The sequence below is a fragment of the Strigops habroptila genome, chromosome Z, assembly GCF_004027225.2.
Source record: "Strigops habroptila isolate Jane chromosome Z, bStrHab1.2.pri, whole genome shotgun sequence".
Classification (NCBI taxonomy): Eukaryota; Metazoa; Chordata; class Aves; order Psittaciformes; family Psittacidae; genus Strigops; species Strigops habroptila.
Genome location: NC_044302.2, coordinates 5,765,719 through 5,784,714, shown reverse-complemented (window position 1 = coordinate 5,784,714; position 18,996 = coordinate 5,765,719). Strand labels below are relative to the sequence as shown.

General features: G+C 40.6%; 1 protein-coding gene across 6 annotated transcripts in view; it reads left to right on the top strand.

The window, feature by feature from the left end:
- The first annotated feature begins 15,419 nt into the window (after positions 1 to 15,419).
- Positions 15,420 to 18,996, top strand: part of CDH13 (cadherin 13) — a 509,619-nt gene continuing 506,042 nt past the window's right edge. For all 6 annotated transcript variants that reach the window (XM_030469853.1, XM_030469854.1, XM_030469852.1 and 3 more), the window contains exon 1: positions 15,420 to 15,584. In XM_030469853.1, coding sequence (XP_030325713.1) covers positions 15,540 to 15,584 — 45 coding nt within the window. In that variant the 5' untranslated portion in view covers positions 15,420 to 15,539. The remainder of the gene's footprint in view (positions 15,585 to 18,996) is intronic.

Sequence of the window (18,996 nt, the reverse complement as noted above, 5' to 3'; positions counted from 1 at the left end):
AAGTTCTCCATTCTGTCTTGATATCCAAAACAGTAATACCTGTGAGGCTGCTTGTCCTTCCAATCATAAGCATGCTTAAGATTCCCAAAAAACATCAATATACTACTTAAAAATGACAGAAAATGAGGTTCACAAGTGGAGGGAACAAAACTCTCTTGGGAATGGTATCTTGTGTCTGTTTAAATATTTAAGTATCTAAAGATGGAAGCTGATTCAGGAGGGGATTTTCAAAAGACTTCTAACGAAAAAAAGACAAAAATGGCAGCAGAAAGAACCACTGCAGCACTGCCAGGCCTGTCTTGTACTCTATATGTGAGGAGCAATAATTTGATGCCTATGAATCTCTATTCCACAATCCAAATGCTCTGGGTACTAACATGACACTGAGAATGTGTCTTGAGGGAGGCAGGGAATATGATGAACTGGTGCTCTGTATTCACAAGTACTTGCTGTACCTTCTCCTAAAATATTACCATTTGTTAAAGATAACTAAATAATGCTTATTCTTTCATTGCATGCATTCCTTATTACTATAGCAGTTGTGGGAAAAGCTGCAAATCTGTGTTTCAGACCTCACTCTCAGCTTACCAAATTAATAATACATATTTACACCTACATACTTATTCTCCTGTGTATTTAGCAAAGTAACATGAGGGATAGGAGCACACATGGGACCAGAAAGAAGTGGTAACCAGAATATATTCCTCCACTTGTATCAATTGTTTTGATGTAATAGATCATCCTGAAATGGCTCTCTGTATTCAAAATGATATTTCATGGGTCTCAGACAAGAAGTCGAGAGCTCACCAGAGGATGACATTACAGAACACAACCAAAGTTCTGTCTCCTTAAAAAATCTTCTCCATCTGAGCATACATCTTCTGTCTGCCCTTCTCTGCAAAAGAGGGAACAAGCACAGCCCAAAAGATTTGGATGGCTCAAATCCTCAGAGGATGTAAGGATGTGCAAAGCTTCTTTCACACACAAACACTTCTAAAGTCATACAGAGTGCACTAGGTCACAGTCAGTCTCTGGAATTCGTATTTCAGATGGCAAACAACATGGCAGAATCTCTGTTGCCCAAGAAATGGAAAAATCAGCAGGAAAGACCAATCACTAGTGAAGCATTATAAGTTCCATAGTGTGCTACAGCCAATTTGTGAAGCAGCTTGCTTATTTTTATCATCATATCATTTACTTGGCTACAGATGACAAGCACAACAAGGATTATTACTTCTTCTTTATTTTGATTTGGAAAGATGTTTGGCATGCAGCCAATAGTTTCCAATCCCATTCTCTGTACATTTCCAATTTATATCCGTACTAAATATACAAATATATACATATAATAGAAGAGCAGATTGTTCACTGTTCATGAATAAATAAAAGTGGTGTATGTTATGTTATAGTAAAAGTCTCAGCTCCTGCAGGCTGCAGGTCATTGCAATACTAGGTACGTACATAATAAATCAAAACGACAAAAATTTATTCTTAACCACAGAAGACAGCTCAAAATGGCTTCTTTACAGTTTTGTGACATAGCTAAATACAAAAACTTCTGCAGCAAGATTGTCCCTTCATATGCATTCTTCAACATGACTGAATACAGAATGGAGCACCTGAAGAGACTGTTTTTAGCTAATGTAAAATCATGCAGTGCTGTCAGTGAAGAAATCATGGCACAGCACGAAACTCACGTCCAAGATGACTTGAATGGAGAAATGGAATTCTTTTGGGATCCATGTGCAGCAGAAAAATGCATTAAGGGTATCATCTGGACCCATGAGACATAAAATGACCCTGTAATTACTGGCTTCACTCTCCAGTGACTTCTCATCAGCTCCAGGACTTGCTACTTAAATTCCCATGCCTTCTCCTTTGGTTTTAGCTCTGCAGAAATTTTTGTGTTCAACCATTCCAGAGTTTTGTTAGAAAAAGATAAACACAGCTGCAGTCACAGCAAGTTCAACTTTTTTCTTCAGTGTTCTCCCTGCAACTCTTTTTTAAAGTGATAACCAACCACAAAGAAGCTCCTTTACTTTTTAGAGCTTCTGCGGTGCTCTACAGAAAACCTTTCAGCCTTTCCTCTTTCGGAAGATAGACTGTCACCCAAGCAACAACATATGGCCTGGGTGTTGTCTCTAATCACATGCACCCTCCATGCATCAAATAAAACTGGGGTTTGAGTGTTTGCAAAATTCAGCTGATAGGTTGGGCTAGGACAGCAAGGAAATAAAACTAAAGAATTTTGAAAATCTATTAAACCCATTAAGGATATCTTTCCTGGTGATGGTCAGAAGGAAATGATTCTGCATTTCACCAGTATTTATGATTGTGTTATTGTCTCCCAGACACCCCACAAAACAGTGTTTCCAGATCTGCCTGTTCCAGCCAGAGGCTGCGGATTCATCTACAGGAAATGATCTTCACACAAACAAGTTAAAATGAAAGCATAAACATGATCCAATTAATTTGAATTGCATAGGTGCAGAATGCTTGGTTATTAAATACCAGCCAAGCATGTTTTTCTCGGGTCTTGGCTCTATTCTGAATATTTTGTAAATGTACAAATATGCTAAGATAGGGATGGAAAATCACACAGTATTTAACTAAAAACAGACTCCCCAAATCCTTTACAAACCACCTCTTTTCCTGTTACCACTTCATGCAATATGAAAACTGTACACATACGGAGGTGACTGGCTCTTTAACTTAAAATAATTTCTTACTGAATCCTGTTCCTTTTTATAAAAATGTATATTCTTATTTTTCTTCCTTTTTGTAACGGATCCTGTCTTTGGGAATCGGGGGCAACAGTAAGGTTATTGGGAGTCACCAGATGGTGCTATTGTACATTGTCTGTCTGGTTCTGTTCATCTGGATACCAAGGGAATCTCCTCATGAAATGCAAAGCATCAGCTGTGGTGCAGTTTGTACCAAAATCACTACTAAACCTTCAGTTCCTTGCCTGAACTTCCCTGATGAAGAATTATGTGCATAGATATGAAATCCATGAGCCCTTTTAGTTTCTGTGGTACAGGAAACAGAAGATTCTCTGAAACCAGGTTGTCTGCATTACTCACATGAGTAATGGTCAATGCTATAAATTGACTATGCTGAAGTTATAAATTGATTAAAGCAAACTCAGAAAGAGAGAACACCTGTAGAAGATCTAACTGTAAATAAATAGCACCCACTCGAGTTCTCTTGTGGGGAATAAAACAATTTTTGCCTGCTAGTCCAGAATGGAGATAAAGATGCGGTGTTTAGATGCTTTATAATACTTGGATAGGTCTGTCAGCTGAAGCAGCTGTGTACATATTGTAAAAGGACTGAAAAATGCATCAGCCTAAATGTGTTTTTATGCTGCTTGTTTCATAGCAAAGAGTACGGAACGAGGAAACATGTCGTCTCTGACAGCATCTTACTTGCTGACTGCTAAGGTCAATGTATTTCTTGGCATGGAAGAAATAGTTTGGGATAAATTCCCTACGAACTGAAAGAACAAGGAGGTAAACTTGACTGAACTCACTGCTGCCAAAATCCATGAAACCACATGAACTCAGGCAAAATTCATGTTCAGCAGTGGGTGTTGAAAGAAGTAATATCTCATCAGGCTTTTGTGTAACCACAGAACCATAAAATAAGAGGTATGCCAAGAAACAAAATCTGGCATAAATATGTGTCAGCATTGATTTCTTTAATCAATGTCCTCAGGATGTATTAGGGCTCTGACTCCTTATTTCTCTGTGGTTAATCAATAGAAACACAGTTTCCAGTTAGGCCAAGTGTCACCAGCAGGAACAGTTAGACCTCCAGCACTTTTTCCTCAGTGTACAAGTCAGTTTTGCCTATTCTTGTTACGTGGTTTACAGTCTGCAAGTGTTTTGCATAAAAGCAGCAGCAGGCAGTCTGAAGCCAACTTGCTTTCTCCTGCAGGTTTGGACTCTGCTGGGGAGGGATGGCTGAAGGAGGTGGTGGTTCTGGACACTATCACATCAGGTTATACAGATTTTGCAGCTTATTCCTTTATTCCATAGGAAAATTGACTCCCCAAACCCCAGTATTTGAAATTTGTCCAATACGCCAGCAATATTAGGTCAGAACTGCAGGCTTTGGCTGAAAGAGAACAATATTACACATTTTCCTGTTTCTGTTTTTGAATCATCATCTAAGTCATGACACCGTGCAAAAGAGTTCACAATGAGGGAGACCATTTCGGGAGAAATTACATTATATATATTACATTATATATATATTACATATATATATAACCAATTGGAAAAACAGGCTCTAAGGAGCCTGGGTTCACTTCTAGTTTCACTACTGCCTTGCTCAGTGCATAGGTTTCTCTCTTCCACTTCAGCTCAAAGCTACAAAACCCTGGAGCAGCTGCCATGTTAGCTGACTGTGTATCTGCATGAAGACATCACCTATCTGAAGCTGCTTGAAAGTTACTGATCAACAAATGTCCCTCTATTCACTCCTGTTTATTATGAAGAAAATATTACCAGTATTTTCTTTTCCTGTATTTGTGATCCAATATTCCACCGCAGTAGAACAGGGCTCCTAATTCACGGCTGACATCTTTTGAATGATGTGCAGAGCTGTAACATTCTAGCTATGCTTTGCAACTGTTTTAAATGTTGAAATATCATTTGTCTACAGTGTTTCACTCTGTTTCATTATTTTCTTCCTTCTTAGCTTGATCTATGATTAACCCTATCTCTCCTCAGCTTTCCAGGCTTAAAAGCTGTTTTTCAGGAAGTTCTTCAACAACTTCTGTTTTCTACTTGAAGGCTGATGGCACCCTGTCAACATTATAACTACATGCTTTGAAATGGTGTTAGATATAGATATATGACAGCTTTCCCAAAGAGCATGCAATCTGATTGCTTATTTCAGAGACCAGTTTTTGTCACTTTTTAGTCAATGTACTGATCTAGTAAACTCCAATAGATCTTGACATAAGTAGATATCCTGAAGAGTTTTCTGCTGAGTTTACTAGTTCTTTTTGTATCTGTTTTGGCTGTTTCAACTTGGGTCTAATCATAAGTAATTTTTATTTCTTATTATTAGAGCTTGATTGCATGTGATTATCCCTTAAGACACTTGGTATGTTTAATAACATTTGATTGCTGTTACTTGATATCTCCGTCTTTTTGGGTTCAATAGACTGAAAGAGTTAATTACGTTAATTGTTTCCGTTGAACTGTCTTTCTTATCCCAGATGCACCTCTGACCCACTGGCTAGTAAACTCATCTCCACCCCTTCATCTTAGTGTATCTATCTCACTTAACTACTAAGAGTCTGCTCTCAAACAGAGGGAAATAAGGGAAGTGCTGATTCTGGTAGCTGAGTCAGCATTCCTACAACCTCTCTTCCAAAAATAAAGCACTATTTTAGTTTGCATATTCTGGTCTGGAGTTTTATTTTAATCCCTCTTTACTTAAAGAAAAGAAATAGAAAAAAGATATAAAAAGATACAAAAAGCTTGAAAAAACTAGTTCTCCTTTGCCATTGCACAAAAACTTCACATCTTTCTTGAGTGGGCTGGGTTTCAGGCATGAAGCCAATACCTTAAGCTATATGTTTAATATGAAATGTCCTTCTTGCTGTGTCCTGCATGTTTGGACTTTCAGTAAGGGTGAGACAGACTTGATAGGCGGCTCACCCCCTTTTCTCCCATAGTAGTTTAGACCTCAGGAAGAGACCCATTGGCTGTCCCCATGATGTGCCACCCGGGCCATTCTAGGGCAAGTATTCGAGACGCTTTCACCTGAGCTTTCGAATAAGAGCTCTTGTTGCTTTGATGCTATTAAAACTTTCTGAGACTTGCTGAGAAGTAGAAAACTAGCACCTCTCAGCATCTTAATACCTTTGTTGTAATCCCAAAATGTGATGCAGAGAGGCTGCTTTCGCTCAAGCTGAAGCTGGGCAGCCCTGCTAAGCAGAATGTAGTACATGGGTTTTCACAGCATTGATTACCATGAGGAATCTCTCAGAAAATGGTTTTGGTTTCACCAGATTTTAACTGCTGTCAGAAAAAATAATAAATGTTTCTTTTATTCTCTAAATGAGGAAAACCGAATGTTTCTTAGAAAACACATCTATTTCTGTAGAATACTTCTAGTATTGCAGAATAATTCTTATTTCTTGGGGATATTTTTCCTTACTAAGGTCTGTCCTATACCTAACACAAGAACAGCTGGGCTTGTTCCATTCATCTCACCTGCATTGCTTAGGCTAATGGCATCCTGACAGGAACATGGCTTTCCAGTTTGCAAGGCACAGTCCCTGCCCTGCAGCTGGAAAGACCCTTTCATTTCCCCTCTGTGCAGCAAGCTGCCTGTGTTAGCTGCACTGACAGGACAGGACAAAAGGACCCTTTCCCCTGATTAATATAAAAGGAAAAGTACAAAATGATGACCACTAAGCAGAGTAAGAAGGGTTAGCTTACCCTCCTCCTGCTCTTGCATGCGGAAGGATTGCGACCTGCAACAGCTGATCCTGCCTTCTCATCTGAGACGACAACCTCTGCCACCATCATCACAGCTATATAGGTGCCACTACACGAATTCTTTTAGAGTTCTTTAGGAATGCATTTACACTTGTGTCTCAGATGAGACCAACAGCAACAGTGGCTACAAACAGATGACTGAGAAAGAGCAGAAACAAGCCTTTCTCATATGATCTTTCCCCTGAGTACTTTTCCAGCTTCCAACTATTTGCAGCTCAGGGATTTCCTGGCCTGATGTTGTTAACTGCAGCATAAGGAAAAAAGGTATTGTGGAGCTGACTGTGGCTCCTTTGATCTACTGCCTTGTCTGTGCTGGATTCAGCTTAAAGTTGAACATGCCCAAAGAAGCTCTAATGTATGCCAGTTGATTGCAACTCCCAGGAGACCGATGACCTGCTGATACTGGCTATATGGCATGCATAAAAATATGTAGCACTATTTTTTATCAAGCATAGCCAGTAGGGTTTCTTAGATTATCAAACTCCTATTTTGATTTAAAACATAGGAAAAAATAGGGTATTAAATTCCCGGATGTAGGTTATTGTCACAGCATTCCATTCCTCCAAGTTAAGTGTTTTTTTCCTGCACCAACAAAAGCAAATTTCCAACCCATGCTCTACCACATGAGCAGCTGACAAGGGACCTCAGTACAAGAGCTATGTGATGTCCCAGGATGACCCACTGCAATCTGTTTTTACCTCCTCCAAGAGGCCCATTCAGCAAAATGCAGGTAATTTTATGGTCACAACCTGACCAAGGCAAGACAATATGAGAATACTTTGCTCTAGTGCTAGAGGATCAAAAACCAGCGCACACTTTGAGGCCAGGCCTAGTAAAACACCCTAGACTGCCTCTTTCTTGTGGTACTGCATGAATTTAAAATTAAGTCCAAGAGAGATATTATAGCTGAACATGAGGCAAGGTAACCTTCTAGAATCCCAAGGGAGAAAGCAAAAGGAGCAGTTTTTTTTCCTTGTGTTTACAAAGGCTTAATGAATTTTACATAAGAAAGATACGAAATTGAAAACAAACAATGAAATACAATGAGATCTCAAGATACATGATGAACCAAAAATTCATGCATAATATACAATATTTCAAAGGCATGTAAAGAAGCAGTGTAAGAATCAGATGGTTTTGGTGTATACTGAGTAGTTTGTTTGAAGATGCAGCAGGCACAGTGCACCTTCTAGATGCAGGAGGGCAGAAAGGATCCCATGGTTTAGGTTGAGTTCTGTATATTTTTGAGGATTGTACATTTTTGAGGATCATTTCAATATGCTCACTAATAACTGCCTCGACAAATACTTGCATATATTGTTACAATGGAATACTCAGCTAATTTAAAGGTAATTAATGACCTACGAAAACTGAACCTAGCTGCTTTTAGCTGTTCTTTGAGATGCCACTAGCTTAGGTCTAAAGTAATTGCACAGTAATATTGTGCTACTTTTTATCCAATCTGATCATCAGGCTTATTTAGGTTGATTAAAGCACCAGGTTATTTTCAGACTTAAAAAACAAAACAAAACAGCTTTCTGGTTATTCAAAGAACATCCAACCTTCAAATGTTCTTTCTTTCTTCGCGTGCATCACAAGGACTCTTTTTCTCAAGTTATGTCTAGATCTGCAGAGGCAAATTTCCTCTAATGCTACATAATATCAACTGCTTTGTCAGAGATGGTTTGATATGTACAGAAAATTCCATGAGAAAGGGAAATCTGGAACATTTCCCAGTGTAATTCCTACCTTTCAAGACTGACAAAACTTACTGTTGAAGAGGATATCATTATTTTGAGTTGGCAAATCTGCCAGTGATAAGGAGTTGTATCCTAAAATCAATTTTTGAAGCCAAACATGTAAGACTAATCACTTTATTTCCATGCTTAACAGGTGCTGATATTGGAGGGAAAACACTAAATAGCGCATGACACCCTTGAGAAGCATGTAAGATATTTATCTGCCTAAAAGCCATGACAGTTGCATAGAGAAAAGGTTGTGAATATGAATGGAGAGGAGTTTAGGGATTGAGAGTGAAATCTTGATGCTGCTGAAATCTATGGCATTTCGAGTTCATCCTAAGCTTGACTTCATTACAGAGCTCAGGCTGCCCAGCCTGTTCTTCCAGGTCAGGTTTTAAATGTGCCTTTTGATTTTGTAAGGGAGGTTTTGCTTGAGTCTCTTTTCCTACAACCGTGCCTTCCTGCTCGAGCACCAGTCAGGACACAACCCCTGAGCATCTGACCCTGTATTTAACCCAACACAGTTTGATTGCTGCCATGGCCAGGGCAGATACAATTGTGATTCTGGTGGAGGGGTTTCGCAACCATGTCTTTATGAAAACAGTATCTGAAACACAGAGCTGCACTGGGCAGGGCAATCACAATAGCTGAAAATAACATGAAACAGAGCAGTGCACCACTCTCTTAACACATACAGTGCAAGCAGCTATGCCCAAAGTCAGGAGGTTTAACAGCTCTGGGCCTATGTGTCAGCTGAAGTCCTGTGCACAGAGATATTTCAAGACTGACACATTCTCCCTCTCTCTCTCAATCATTTTATTCTCCCTAAAATATACTTATGCATCTGCTGTTTCTCTGCAAAAAGATGAAAGATTAAGCTGGCTTCTGGCTTTGCAAAAATGGTGAAATGTGCTACCCCTAAGTAAGCTGTATATTCATGGTGCAATATTTTAAAAGACCCTTATATCATAAGAAGGGATTTTAAAAAAAATCCATAACTGGGGGAATTAAGAGTATATCTCTTACATTTGAATTCCCTAGCTGATATTTGGTTGGGCTTTAGAAACTGTCACACAATAAAGCCATTAAAATTCTGTGGTTAATTTATTCCTACAGTATTAACTTTCCCATAACTCATGATGAATATCTTGAGTTTGGGTACAATTTAGAAGAACCTCTGACAGTGATAACTTGACTTTTCTCCGATTTCCTGTGAAATGTTATTTTTTTGTAATTTATAAAAGAGTAACTTTTCTAATAAACTCGTACAGTGAATTTTTAAATGACTTTGACTTTGTATAGTTGCTACCAAAATAGGGAATGATAAGGTCTTTTGTGCATTTATTTGGTTAATTACTTTGATCTGTATTTCTGGGCAGAATTCAGTATAACAGAGCCTTGGAAAGTACAGACCCCATTGCCAAAACAAATTTTCTCATTTCCTAGACAATAGGTGAGGTCAGAAGGGAATCAAGGAGTCATTCCCTTAATACTGGCAAACCACTAATGAGCTGCCATGCATCATATCTGCTCCAAGGGAGCTGTAATTGCTTCCATAACACCTGTATTTAGGCCAGATACAATCATACATATAAGGAGAGGGCAAAGGAGTAGTGCTGTTGAAGCCAGGAGGGAGAGGCACACGCAGGGAATGGAAACAGATAGCCCAGCCAATGAAGACTTCTTACATTAAACTGCATTCAGCTTTGGTTTTGTACAATAACAGAGGAAACTCCTAGGTCCCCCAGGAAGTCTGATGGGTATTTTCAATAGACGGAAGGGCCAATGCCTAAGGCATTTAGCAAGCAGTCCAATTTTTAGCTCTGTGTTTGACCACCTTCATGATCTTAATCAGGTCCCTTTGCATCCTGTGCCTCAGTTTTCCTTCTGTGACTTCAGGGATATTTCCCTATATGCCTGTACTGTTGGATATATGCTAGTGTGTGTGAGGTAACTTTGTATTAGTGAAGAGTAGGTAAATTGAGGGCCAGTATCAAACTACCTGTGCATGGGTATGGGTGTAGGATTGCAAGTGATTGAATTACTGTGGACTACCATGAAAGGGTATGGTAGCTTTGCAGTTGGGGCGAGCTCTAAGTGCAAGCTCAGTTGCTACTATTCAGCTGAAAGGCAGAAGTCCATAACACATATAGAAAAATACCTGTCACCACTCCAGAAAACAGACTTAGATGCTGGACTGCAGCTGAGGAGCAGGAGCTCCTTCTACACAGGAGCCCACTGGGAGAAGGAGATAGAAACAAACTCAATTTCATGAAGCAGATGCTGTGGAGCACCGCACATACCACATAGCTAAGGCTTATCTCCATCCTTCCCCCACTTAGTTCAAGCAAAGGTTGAATTAAGTAGCAGCTTGCTTCTGGTCCAAGTAATGATTAGAATATTAGATGTACAGCACTGCAAATTATCACTCTAGACTGCTTTACAATAGTTCAGTTTTGAAAGTTGAACATACATTTTGTTTATGCTCAAACAGCTCAGGGATGCAAAACCAAAAGGTAATAGGGTTTTCTGCGTTAAGAATTGAAGTAATGGCTCCTGTAGTCATGATAAACAGGGACAGATTTGGAGAGAGAAGGGTGTGATGGTCTCTTAAGGGCTTTTCTAAAATGTAAGGTTCCTGCGTGACTCACCAACGGTTTTTAGTTTTCTTTTGACAATGAAATACGCCCTATTTCTTTTCACTGAAATGTCAGTTTGTTCTAGTTGCTTGTGACTTGCCTATTAGTGAGTAAGAAAATAAAACCCATATACTACACTAAAGCTTGGGCTGGGATGTAGGGAAACAGTAGACAAAGCATTCAGGAGTCCCACAGGTTTTCAAGAAAGCTGCACTAATGCCAAACCGTCTGCTGCCAATAAGCCCCTAGTGTAAGAAATACTGGTAAGAGTTTGAAATATTATGGATGTACTGGGTTGGCTACATAATGAAAAGCTGTGGGCTTACTTTCCAACCGCAAAACTCTTCTTTCAGTGTTTTTGTCAATCTTTCTTAAAGAAATCTCAGCTGCACTAAGACAGAATCCCTACCCAAACCTATTTTGTCACATACCAAGGAGAAAGCCACCGTCTCTGGAAACACATTACTTAACTCTTCACTAAATCAACTCTATTGCAGTCTTCTGAATCTCTGTTCTCCAGAATAAAACATTACTGCAGCCAGTTGCTTCATTTTTTCCTGCTGGAGAACCTCAGGCAGGAAGAAGGGATTTCACTCCTGGTACAGATTCCAGCTTCAGTCAGGTACATTTACTACAACCTCTTATCCTCAGGAAGTGGTAGTGGCTCTGCAGGCATAGCAGGAGGGTGATGTGTCAAACCTGATGGACACAGCAGGTCAGGCTTGCTTTCTTCTGTTCTCTGGCTGTTCTTGGGGTGAATCCAGTAGGACTTCAGATGCATATTTTTTTAACTAATAACAAGGGCAATGTCAAATGCACTGCAGCTAACTTACTCTTTGGATTAGTTTGCTTGACTGAATTTCTGTTCCATTATGTACTTGGCCCATCTGTCCTAGAAGAAATTCAGCTATACCTGTTCTTTAGGAGCAGATGCTGATCTGATGAGGATAGAGTTGCCTTGGTCTGCATCATGCTCCTATACTGGGAGTGTGCCCTTTTTGTCCCTTAAGCTTACACATCCCCAGTTGCTGCCAGGTACTAAAACTTGAAGGAATCATAACCTGCAATGTGGTGTAGCAGCCAGTAGTACACAGATTACCAGTACCATGGCAGGGGAAATTAGTCCCCCTTTCTTAATGCAGGCTTCTTATATGACTCAGTTTAATGTGAGATTAAATTTGCCTTGTTCTGATAGATTCATAGCAGCTCATCTTCAGCTTTTGCAAAACAGACAGGGCAAATCTTCCAAAGGTCAAGAGGCATTTCTGGCAGCACACAGTCACTCCCTCTTCTGCTAATGGGTCTATCTCTGACAATACTTTATGTGTTGCAGGCAATTAATACTCTTCCCATTAGCCTTAGCTCGGCACTGGCCTCAATTGTCAGAGTATGTCATGGAGAGTGAGCTGAGGTGTCAAGTTGTTCAAGATTTGTTAGGTGAAAATGATGGCATCTTGCATCTGAAGATTGCAGAACATGTTACATCCGTCAGTTAACATAAGCTGGGAAAGGTACCAGCAGGACCTTTTTTTACTCATGAACCAAGACCCTTCTCAGTCATTGATGAAAATTGCTCTGTGTTTTACATCAGCCTGAAACAGGCACAACTTGCCTTGAAACAAGCACAGATTGCCCTAAAAGCAGAGGCATAGAGCCCCTCCTCTAACCACAGCCTAAACCCAAGGCTGTTATTTTTGTCACTGTTGCTCCATGACGTCACAACTTGATGTTTCATTTGTGCAGCAAAATCTCTTCAAAGGGAGAATTGGAGAGCAGCCGTTCTCCATCACCTGGAGCTCTGCCTCCCAGCCTGCTCCTGTTTTAGAGAGTTTGAACCTTCTCCTATCACCTAACACTGAGATAGACTGAGGAACCACCTCTTAATTTCTAATTAATAACCTACCAGCCTTTCATTAACAATCTAATTAGCAGAGAAGACTCTGTTCCTCACCACTGAAGATACCTGCAAGCTCCTGCTGAGCCTCAGAGGCTGACTTGCAGCTGAGAACTAGAAGGCCCCAGTTCACACCAGTTAACCCCCCAGCCCTCATACTGGTGCACCACAGTTGGCCTGGGCCTGGCAGCAGCATGTTAAAACCCCTGGGAGCTCTTAATTACCACTCGAGGGGTGGTTAGTTACTCCTCTATGGGATAAATAGAAGCATCTGTGAGGAGGGAGTTAAGGCAAGAGGGACAGGTTGCAGCAGGAGGATAGGCTGTGTGGAACTGGAGGGAAGATGTTTGTGAATTAGATATTTTTGCAAACAATGTTCTTTTTAATCATTGTTAGAGAATAGTTGCCCTTCCTGGAGGCAAAGGTTTGCTGTGTGTGTCTCTCTTTAAGCTGTGGGGAGCTGGAGGCTTGTGGAGGCAGGTTCTGCTCCTGTAGTGTCTGGTCCCTGTGTAGTGAGGAAGGAGCCCATGACAGCGGGCATGGCCTTGCAGCTGTGGGAGCAGGGGGAAGACCTCACACCCCTTGTTCCCCTTCTTGGTGGTGAGATGGACCTATGGATATGTTGTGTCTTGTGCAGAAATTAACTGCTCATATTAGCTCAGTTCTTCTGTTGCTGCAAGCATTATCTTGGAGTGAATCATCTACCCCATGACTTGAATCCTTTTCGTAATTTGTTTTTTTTTTCTCTACCCCCCCTCTTTTTTTCCCCCCTCAATGAGTCTCTTTCCTGTGAAACAGGATGCAGATGACTTTGTTTCTTTCAGCCACCACCTATTTCTTGTTGGTCTGGTAACTCACTGAGCTGATAGGCCCCTGTTCATGGGGTTTAAGGGACTACCCAAATCCCAGTGCTCTCATACAAAGGTTGTGCATGCTGTGGTACAGCTGGGGCTGTTTGCAGGCTATGCCCTAATGAAAGCCCCACAGCCTTGCTTAGAAACTGGTGAGATACTTCTCTTGAGGCTAACAGTTATACTTGGTGGACAGCTGGGACCCTGAAAGAGAGAGGGTGAGATGGTCGCTCGCTTATTTTTAATCAAAAAGAGCTCTTAAGACTTTTTTTTTTATAATTAATTAATTAATTTGTTTATTTTTTTATCCCTGTTAAGCTGGCTTTCTGCCTGGGGGGAAAAAAAAAAAAAAAAAGATTAAAAAGAAAGCAACCTACCTGCTTTTTTAATGCATAAAAAAGCATGGTGAACCTTTTGCAGTTATATAGAACATTATAATTGCTACTGGTAGTTCCTGCTGGGTTTGGTTTATATTCTGATCTGTCTCCATTATTAATTTATACTCACGTGATGAAGGTACTGGTGCAGAGCTGTTGCTGCATGTGAGGGCTTAGACTTGGAAGGACAGTGTTCTCTCTCAGTTTTGGTCTGGCGCATAAGTAAAAGAGGCGAGTTGTGAGCAGTAGACTAGCAGCGGAGGCTATCAAAAAACATCATTCACAGCAGGAAGCTCCTGCTGAGGAGCTCAAAGTGGTTGGCAGCTCTTTTGAATGCATATCCCTTCATATGTCCCTTGGCAGCTGGTTGGCAGCTCTCTTGAATGCGTATCACTTTGAATGCCTATCTCTTTCCCTTCCTCAGGTTTCTGCTTGTGTCCACCAGTGGAGCAGCCACCTGTGGTGGGGCAGAGCAGAATGTGGTAGCAGCTGGCTGCTGGATAAGCAAGCAAGGGAGAATTATCAGTCATGAGAGCTGAGGAGACTTTTGACGCTACTGAAAATGAGGGAAGGGTACTGCTCAGTAACCCCACTGACCGCAAGAAGACAGGTCAAAAGAAAGATTGGACTGTTGTGATAACGGGGGGAGGCAAGAGAGGTGAAGTTGGAAATGCAGATGAGGGAATTAATTTGTAATCTTCAATCCATCTGCCTGGGTTGCAACATCACCAATCCAGGCTCTGGAAACATCAAGTCCTCTCTTCCAAAAGGAAAGTTTTTGTAATTGAAGAGCATGCACATTTGAAACTTTGTCCTACATTCAAGTTCATTGCATCAAAAGCCAGTTCTGCCATTACCTGAGCAGTTAATAAAATCTGTTGCCATATGATGGGTTTTTTTTTTTTTCTGCAGGCTAGAATGGATCTGTCTTTGTTGTGATTTGTGCGATTGAGGGGAAAACACAAAATATAATCTGTGTTTCTGCTGTACTGAAAAAAATTCACTGCGTTCTTCTAAGGCTTGGAAGTAACTAAAACTGCAGTGGTCCTTTCTTTGATTTATTGAAAATAAAGCATACCTTATTAACATTTTAATAAAGAGAATGTCTTTGCAGTGGTGCTCAGAGTTGCTTTTATTTCTCTCTGTACAATTCCATTCTCTGAAAGGGACAATACTATTGAGATCTGTAAGGCATGATTTGTTAGACTGAAACTAAACACACAAATATACCAAAGCAAAAATGCTCTGTAAAGGTGCTGTGTTTGAGAGAGGTGCTTGCCCAATATGTGTGATGCAAAATGGGGATGGTTTGTGAAGAAATCATCCTTGTAAAGCCATTGGTTCTGGTCATCAGACTCTATCCAATGCTTTAGTGATGATGCTGCTGATCTATTTGGGAAGTTGGCTGGCTCTCAAGGCAGAGTCTCTCCTCAAAGGCTGTTTCACAGTGAAAATATGCTCAGTGCAGCTGAGTGCATGAATGAATAAGCCTCTGGTACCTTCTAGTCTGGCAAAATGCAGCACAAAACTGAACTTGCTCTGTCCTTTCTCCTGTCCCAGGTAAGAAATGTGTGTTTGTCCTTGCTTTCTTTCATCTTGCTGCTTTTGTGCATTTGGATTTTAAAGTATTTGTAATTCAGGTCTGATTTCTGAGTAATTATACGCTGCTTGAATTACTGTTTAAAGATGCAAGATCTCTGCTATAAGCCAGTCGCTAGGAATGTAGAATCTCGTAGTTCCTTGACTTATAATTACAACAAATTTGCTGTATGATATATGGCTTTTTTTTTGTTTCCCTTTAGGAAGGGTGGTGGGGGAATCTTTAAAGTATCTTGGTTGCAGCTGCAGCAGCAATATTTTCTGTCATATCAAATGCTGCAACTTTGATTTGCCTCTTTCCTCTGTGGCTTTTGCCGGGTAGTAGGTTTATAGGCAGTTATAGGCAGCTCACATTATTTATTGCTTCTTTAAAAAAAAAAAGAAGAAGGGTGAATATGGAGGAAAAATAAAACCAGACCTTGCAAAAGCTTCCCTTCCCCATGCTCTCCTGATAGATGTATAATACTGTTAGTGACTTGCTATGTAGCCTTTCTCTTATTAAATGTAATAGATCCCCCTCTGTCAGAAAGCAGAGGAAAAAACACCCAGCTTTAAAAACATAGAGTTGCTAAAGCCCTGCTGCTGCTGTCTGTCAAAGCAGAGGGACTCGCTGGGCTTTGACTTCTCAATACCTTCTGGTTGCTCTTTTCCTCTTGCTGCTGTTACAGGGCTCACTTTTTGGAAGCTGTGGATGGGTTCGAAAATCCTTTGTTGGTGTCCAGCTTAAATACATTCTTTCTCCTTTTGTGTTAGGAGCTCTGCAAACTCCTACACTAATGACAGTGACACTGGCATCCGATGCACCGAGTACAGAGAAAAGTTAATTCGTTTTTGACTTGCGATCGAGAGTGTTTGTTAACCCTTAGGGAATTGGTAGAGTGTCAAACTAGTGCTCGAGACACAGAGTCTGTGCACTCCTGTTTGTGTAACTCCAACCTCCAGCAGGGATTTATTCTGCTTTTTAAAATAGGGTGATAAGGAGAGAAATGATGAGGGGTCACTGTTGGGAGAGCTTTATTGCGGAGAGGAGATGTAAGTAGGAAGCAGTAGGGTGAACTGAACGTATACATGCTGTGGATCGAGGCTGGGATATTTGAATCCTGGCTTAACAAGATAAGGAGTAGAAGCATGAATGTGGGTGGCTGAAGTTTATAGGACAGCGGGAGACTCGGTGCCTGGGGATGTGTGTGAGCAAGCACATAGGCATTTGGGTGGGTGCTTCAGGGAGTGTAACAGATGAAAGCAGCTGCTTTGGGCCATAGATGTGGTGCCTGAATGCACTGGTAAAGGATGAGTTTTGAGGAGCCAGAGCAGTGTATGCTGGTGCAATACAGCTTCTTGCCTACCAGCTCGGGCTGGTAGCAGTTTCTTCTCCCTGCCAGGTCAGGCTGAGGCTTTGTGGGCTGGGTATGAAGGCTGGGCAGCTTGCCACCTCTGCTGAGCCTGGCTGGAGCCAGTGGGCAAGCTTCCCCTCCTGTGGATCCCCGGAGGGCTGGGGATCCTGGGAAGGCTCCTGGGGAGCAGGAATTGTCAAAGTGGGCTGAGATCCAGGCTGGGCTGGCAAAGCTGCCAGCGGGGGGCACTGCCTGGGTAGCCGGGGAGAGGGTACTGACAGTGTAAGAGCAACCTGTAGATATACTGAGCTGGTGCTCCCTCAGCATGGGCTTGAGACCTGCCATCTGGACTGCAGTTTGCTTGGCTTTCTCCATGTTTCAGTCCCTGTTTTGTCCGTGTTCTCTAGCACTCCTCTGAATTAAGCAGCTTGAGTTTGGGTTTTCTTTATCTGTCCCTTGTAGGAAAAGCACTAAGTATATGGTAGATGAGGACAGACTTCTAAGGCTGCTTTAACTACATAAATGGCATTCTTTCTTAACATCGGCATTTACATCAAAATCTGACAAGGTGCAGAACACCTGACTCTGAAAACAACTGTACACTTTATTGATAACTTTCAGCAATACTTCAGAGTTTCTTCTCACTGGGCTGAGCTGAGCTCTAGCATACTGCAGGGCTGAGCTTGTGGAGCCTTAGCATTGTTTTGTATTCAAGTGCTTAACTGCGCATCACCTTCGTTATTAACATATGTAGCTTTAGCTGGCAATGTCTCTACCTGGTGATTTAACTCATCTCCAAGTTTACTTTGTAGGTCATGTCTAAGACCTAATGAATTAGGGAACAAATTAGACTATAATAAGGATGTGCACATAATTCTGTCTTCAGGTACAGGTGGCTGAGTATTGTCAGTTTAAGTACGAACAGGAGATGATAGTGCTAAGGAAAGAAAAGAGAATTACTGAAATGTTGTTTGGCTTTTCTCGTTGACACACCACACGAACAACTTTCATGTGACAGGAAAAGTAAACAGAAGAATGTGAGAAACAACATATTAAACAAATGCAGCCATCTGGCTGTGTAGTGGTTGTATCATATTTTGGGATTTTTTCCATAAGTTTTCTTTTCTCTCCCTCAGCAGTAGCAATAATGCCTCATACAGTACAATATGATGCTTAGTGAAACCAGCGAAGCTCATTTTTCATAAACTGATTTCTAAGCAATAGCGATCTAATAATGCAGTACTTTCAGTGGAAGTAGGAGACAGAAATAAATTCATTTCAAAGTAATGATAGCAAAGTTTAGAGTGTAGAAAAATTTAAGGAAATTCTCATGTTCACAGGAACATGAACCGAAAAAGGATTATTTTCTTCTTAACAGATAGTTTCTAAAATTATTAACTTTGGGTTTGTGTTTTCTTGGTCTGCATCTAATTCAACTGAATTTCTTAAACATTAAAGAAAATGCCTTTTTAAGCGCTAAAATGATAAGATGGAGAATCACTTTTTCATCTCGACAAAGCAGCCCATTAAGTATGTTTGTAAAAATTGTGATAAACAGGTGGGTGATGAAGGAATTTTTTCTTTCATCAAGTTTTACTCTACGCTATTATCAGCTGTTTCTCCCATTTTTACCAAGAGGGAAACCGAATATTAGCCGTAGTAGCTGAGGAAGATGTTTTGTGTAATCCTTTAATTCAGGTTTACCTTTAAAACTACAAAGCGTATCTGTAATATACAGCTTTATTGATCCCAAGATGAAAATAAAAACTAAAGGTACTTTAGTAGCTTGTGAAGTTCACTATACAGAGTACCGTAAGCAGTAAATATATATGGATTTTTAAGTCTATCAGATTGGCATTTTATCTTTTTCTCAAAGGATATTTTCTAAGGCATATATCCAAATATTTCTTTAAAACAGAAGTTGTTCAGAGGCTTGCTTTTTATGCAGTCCATGCAGACAGTTGAACCAACATAAAATTTGTAAGTAAAGCTTACAAGATGAGGAAAAAAAACTTTTTTGATAGCTTTAACTGTCATGT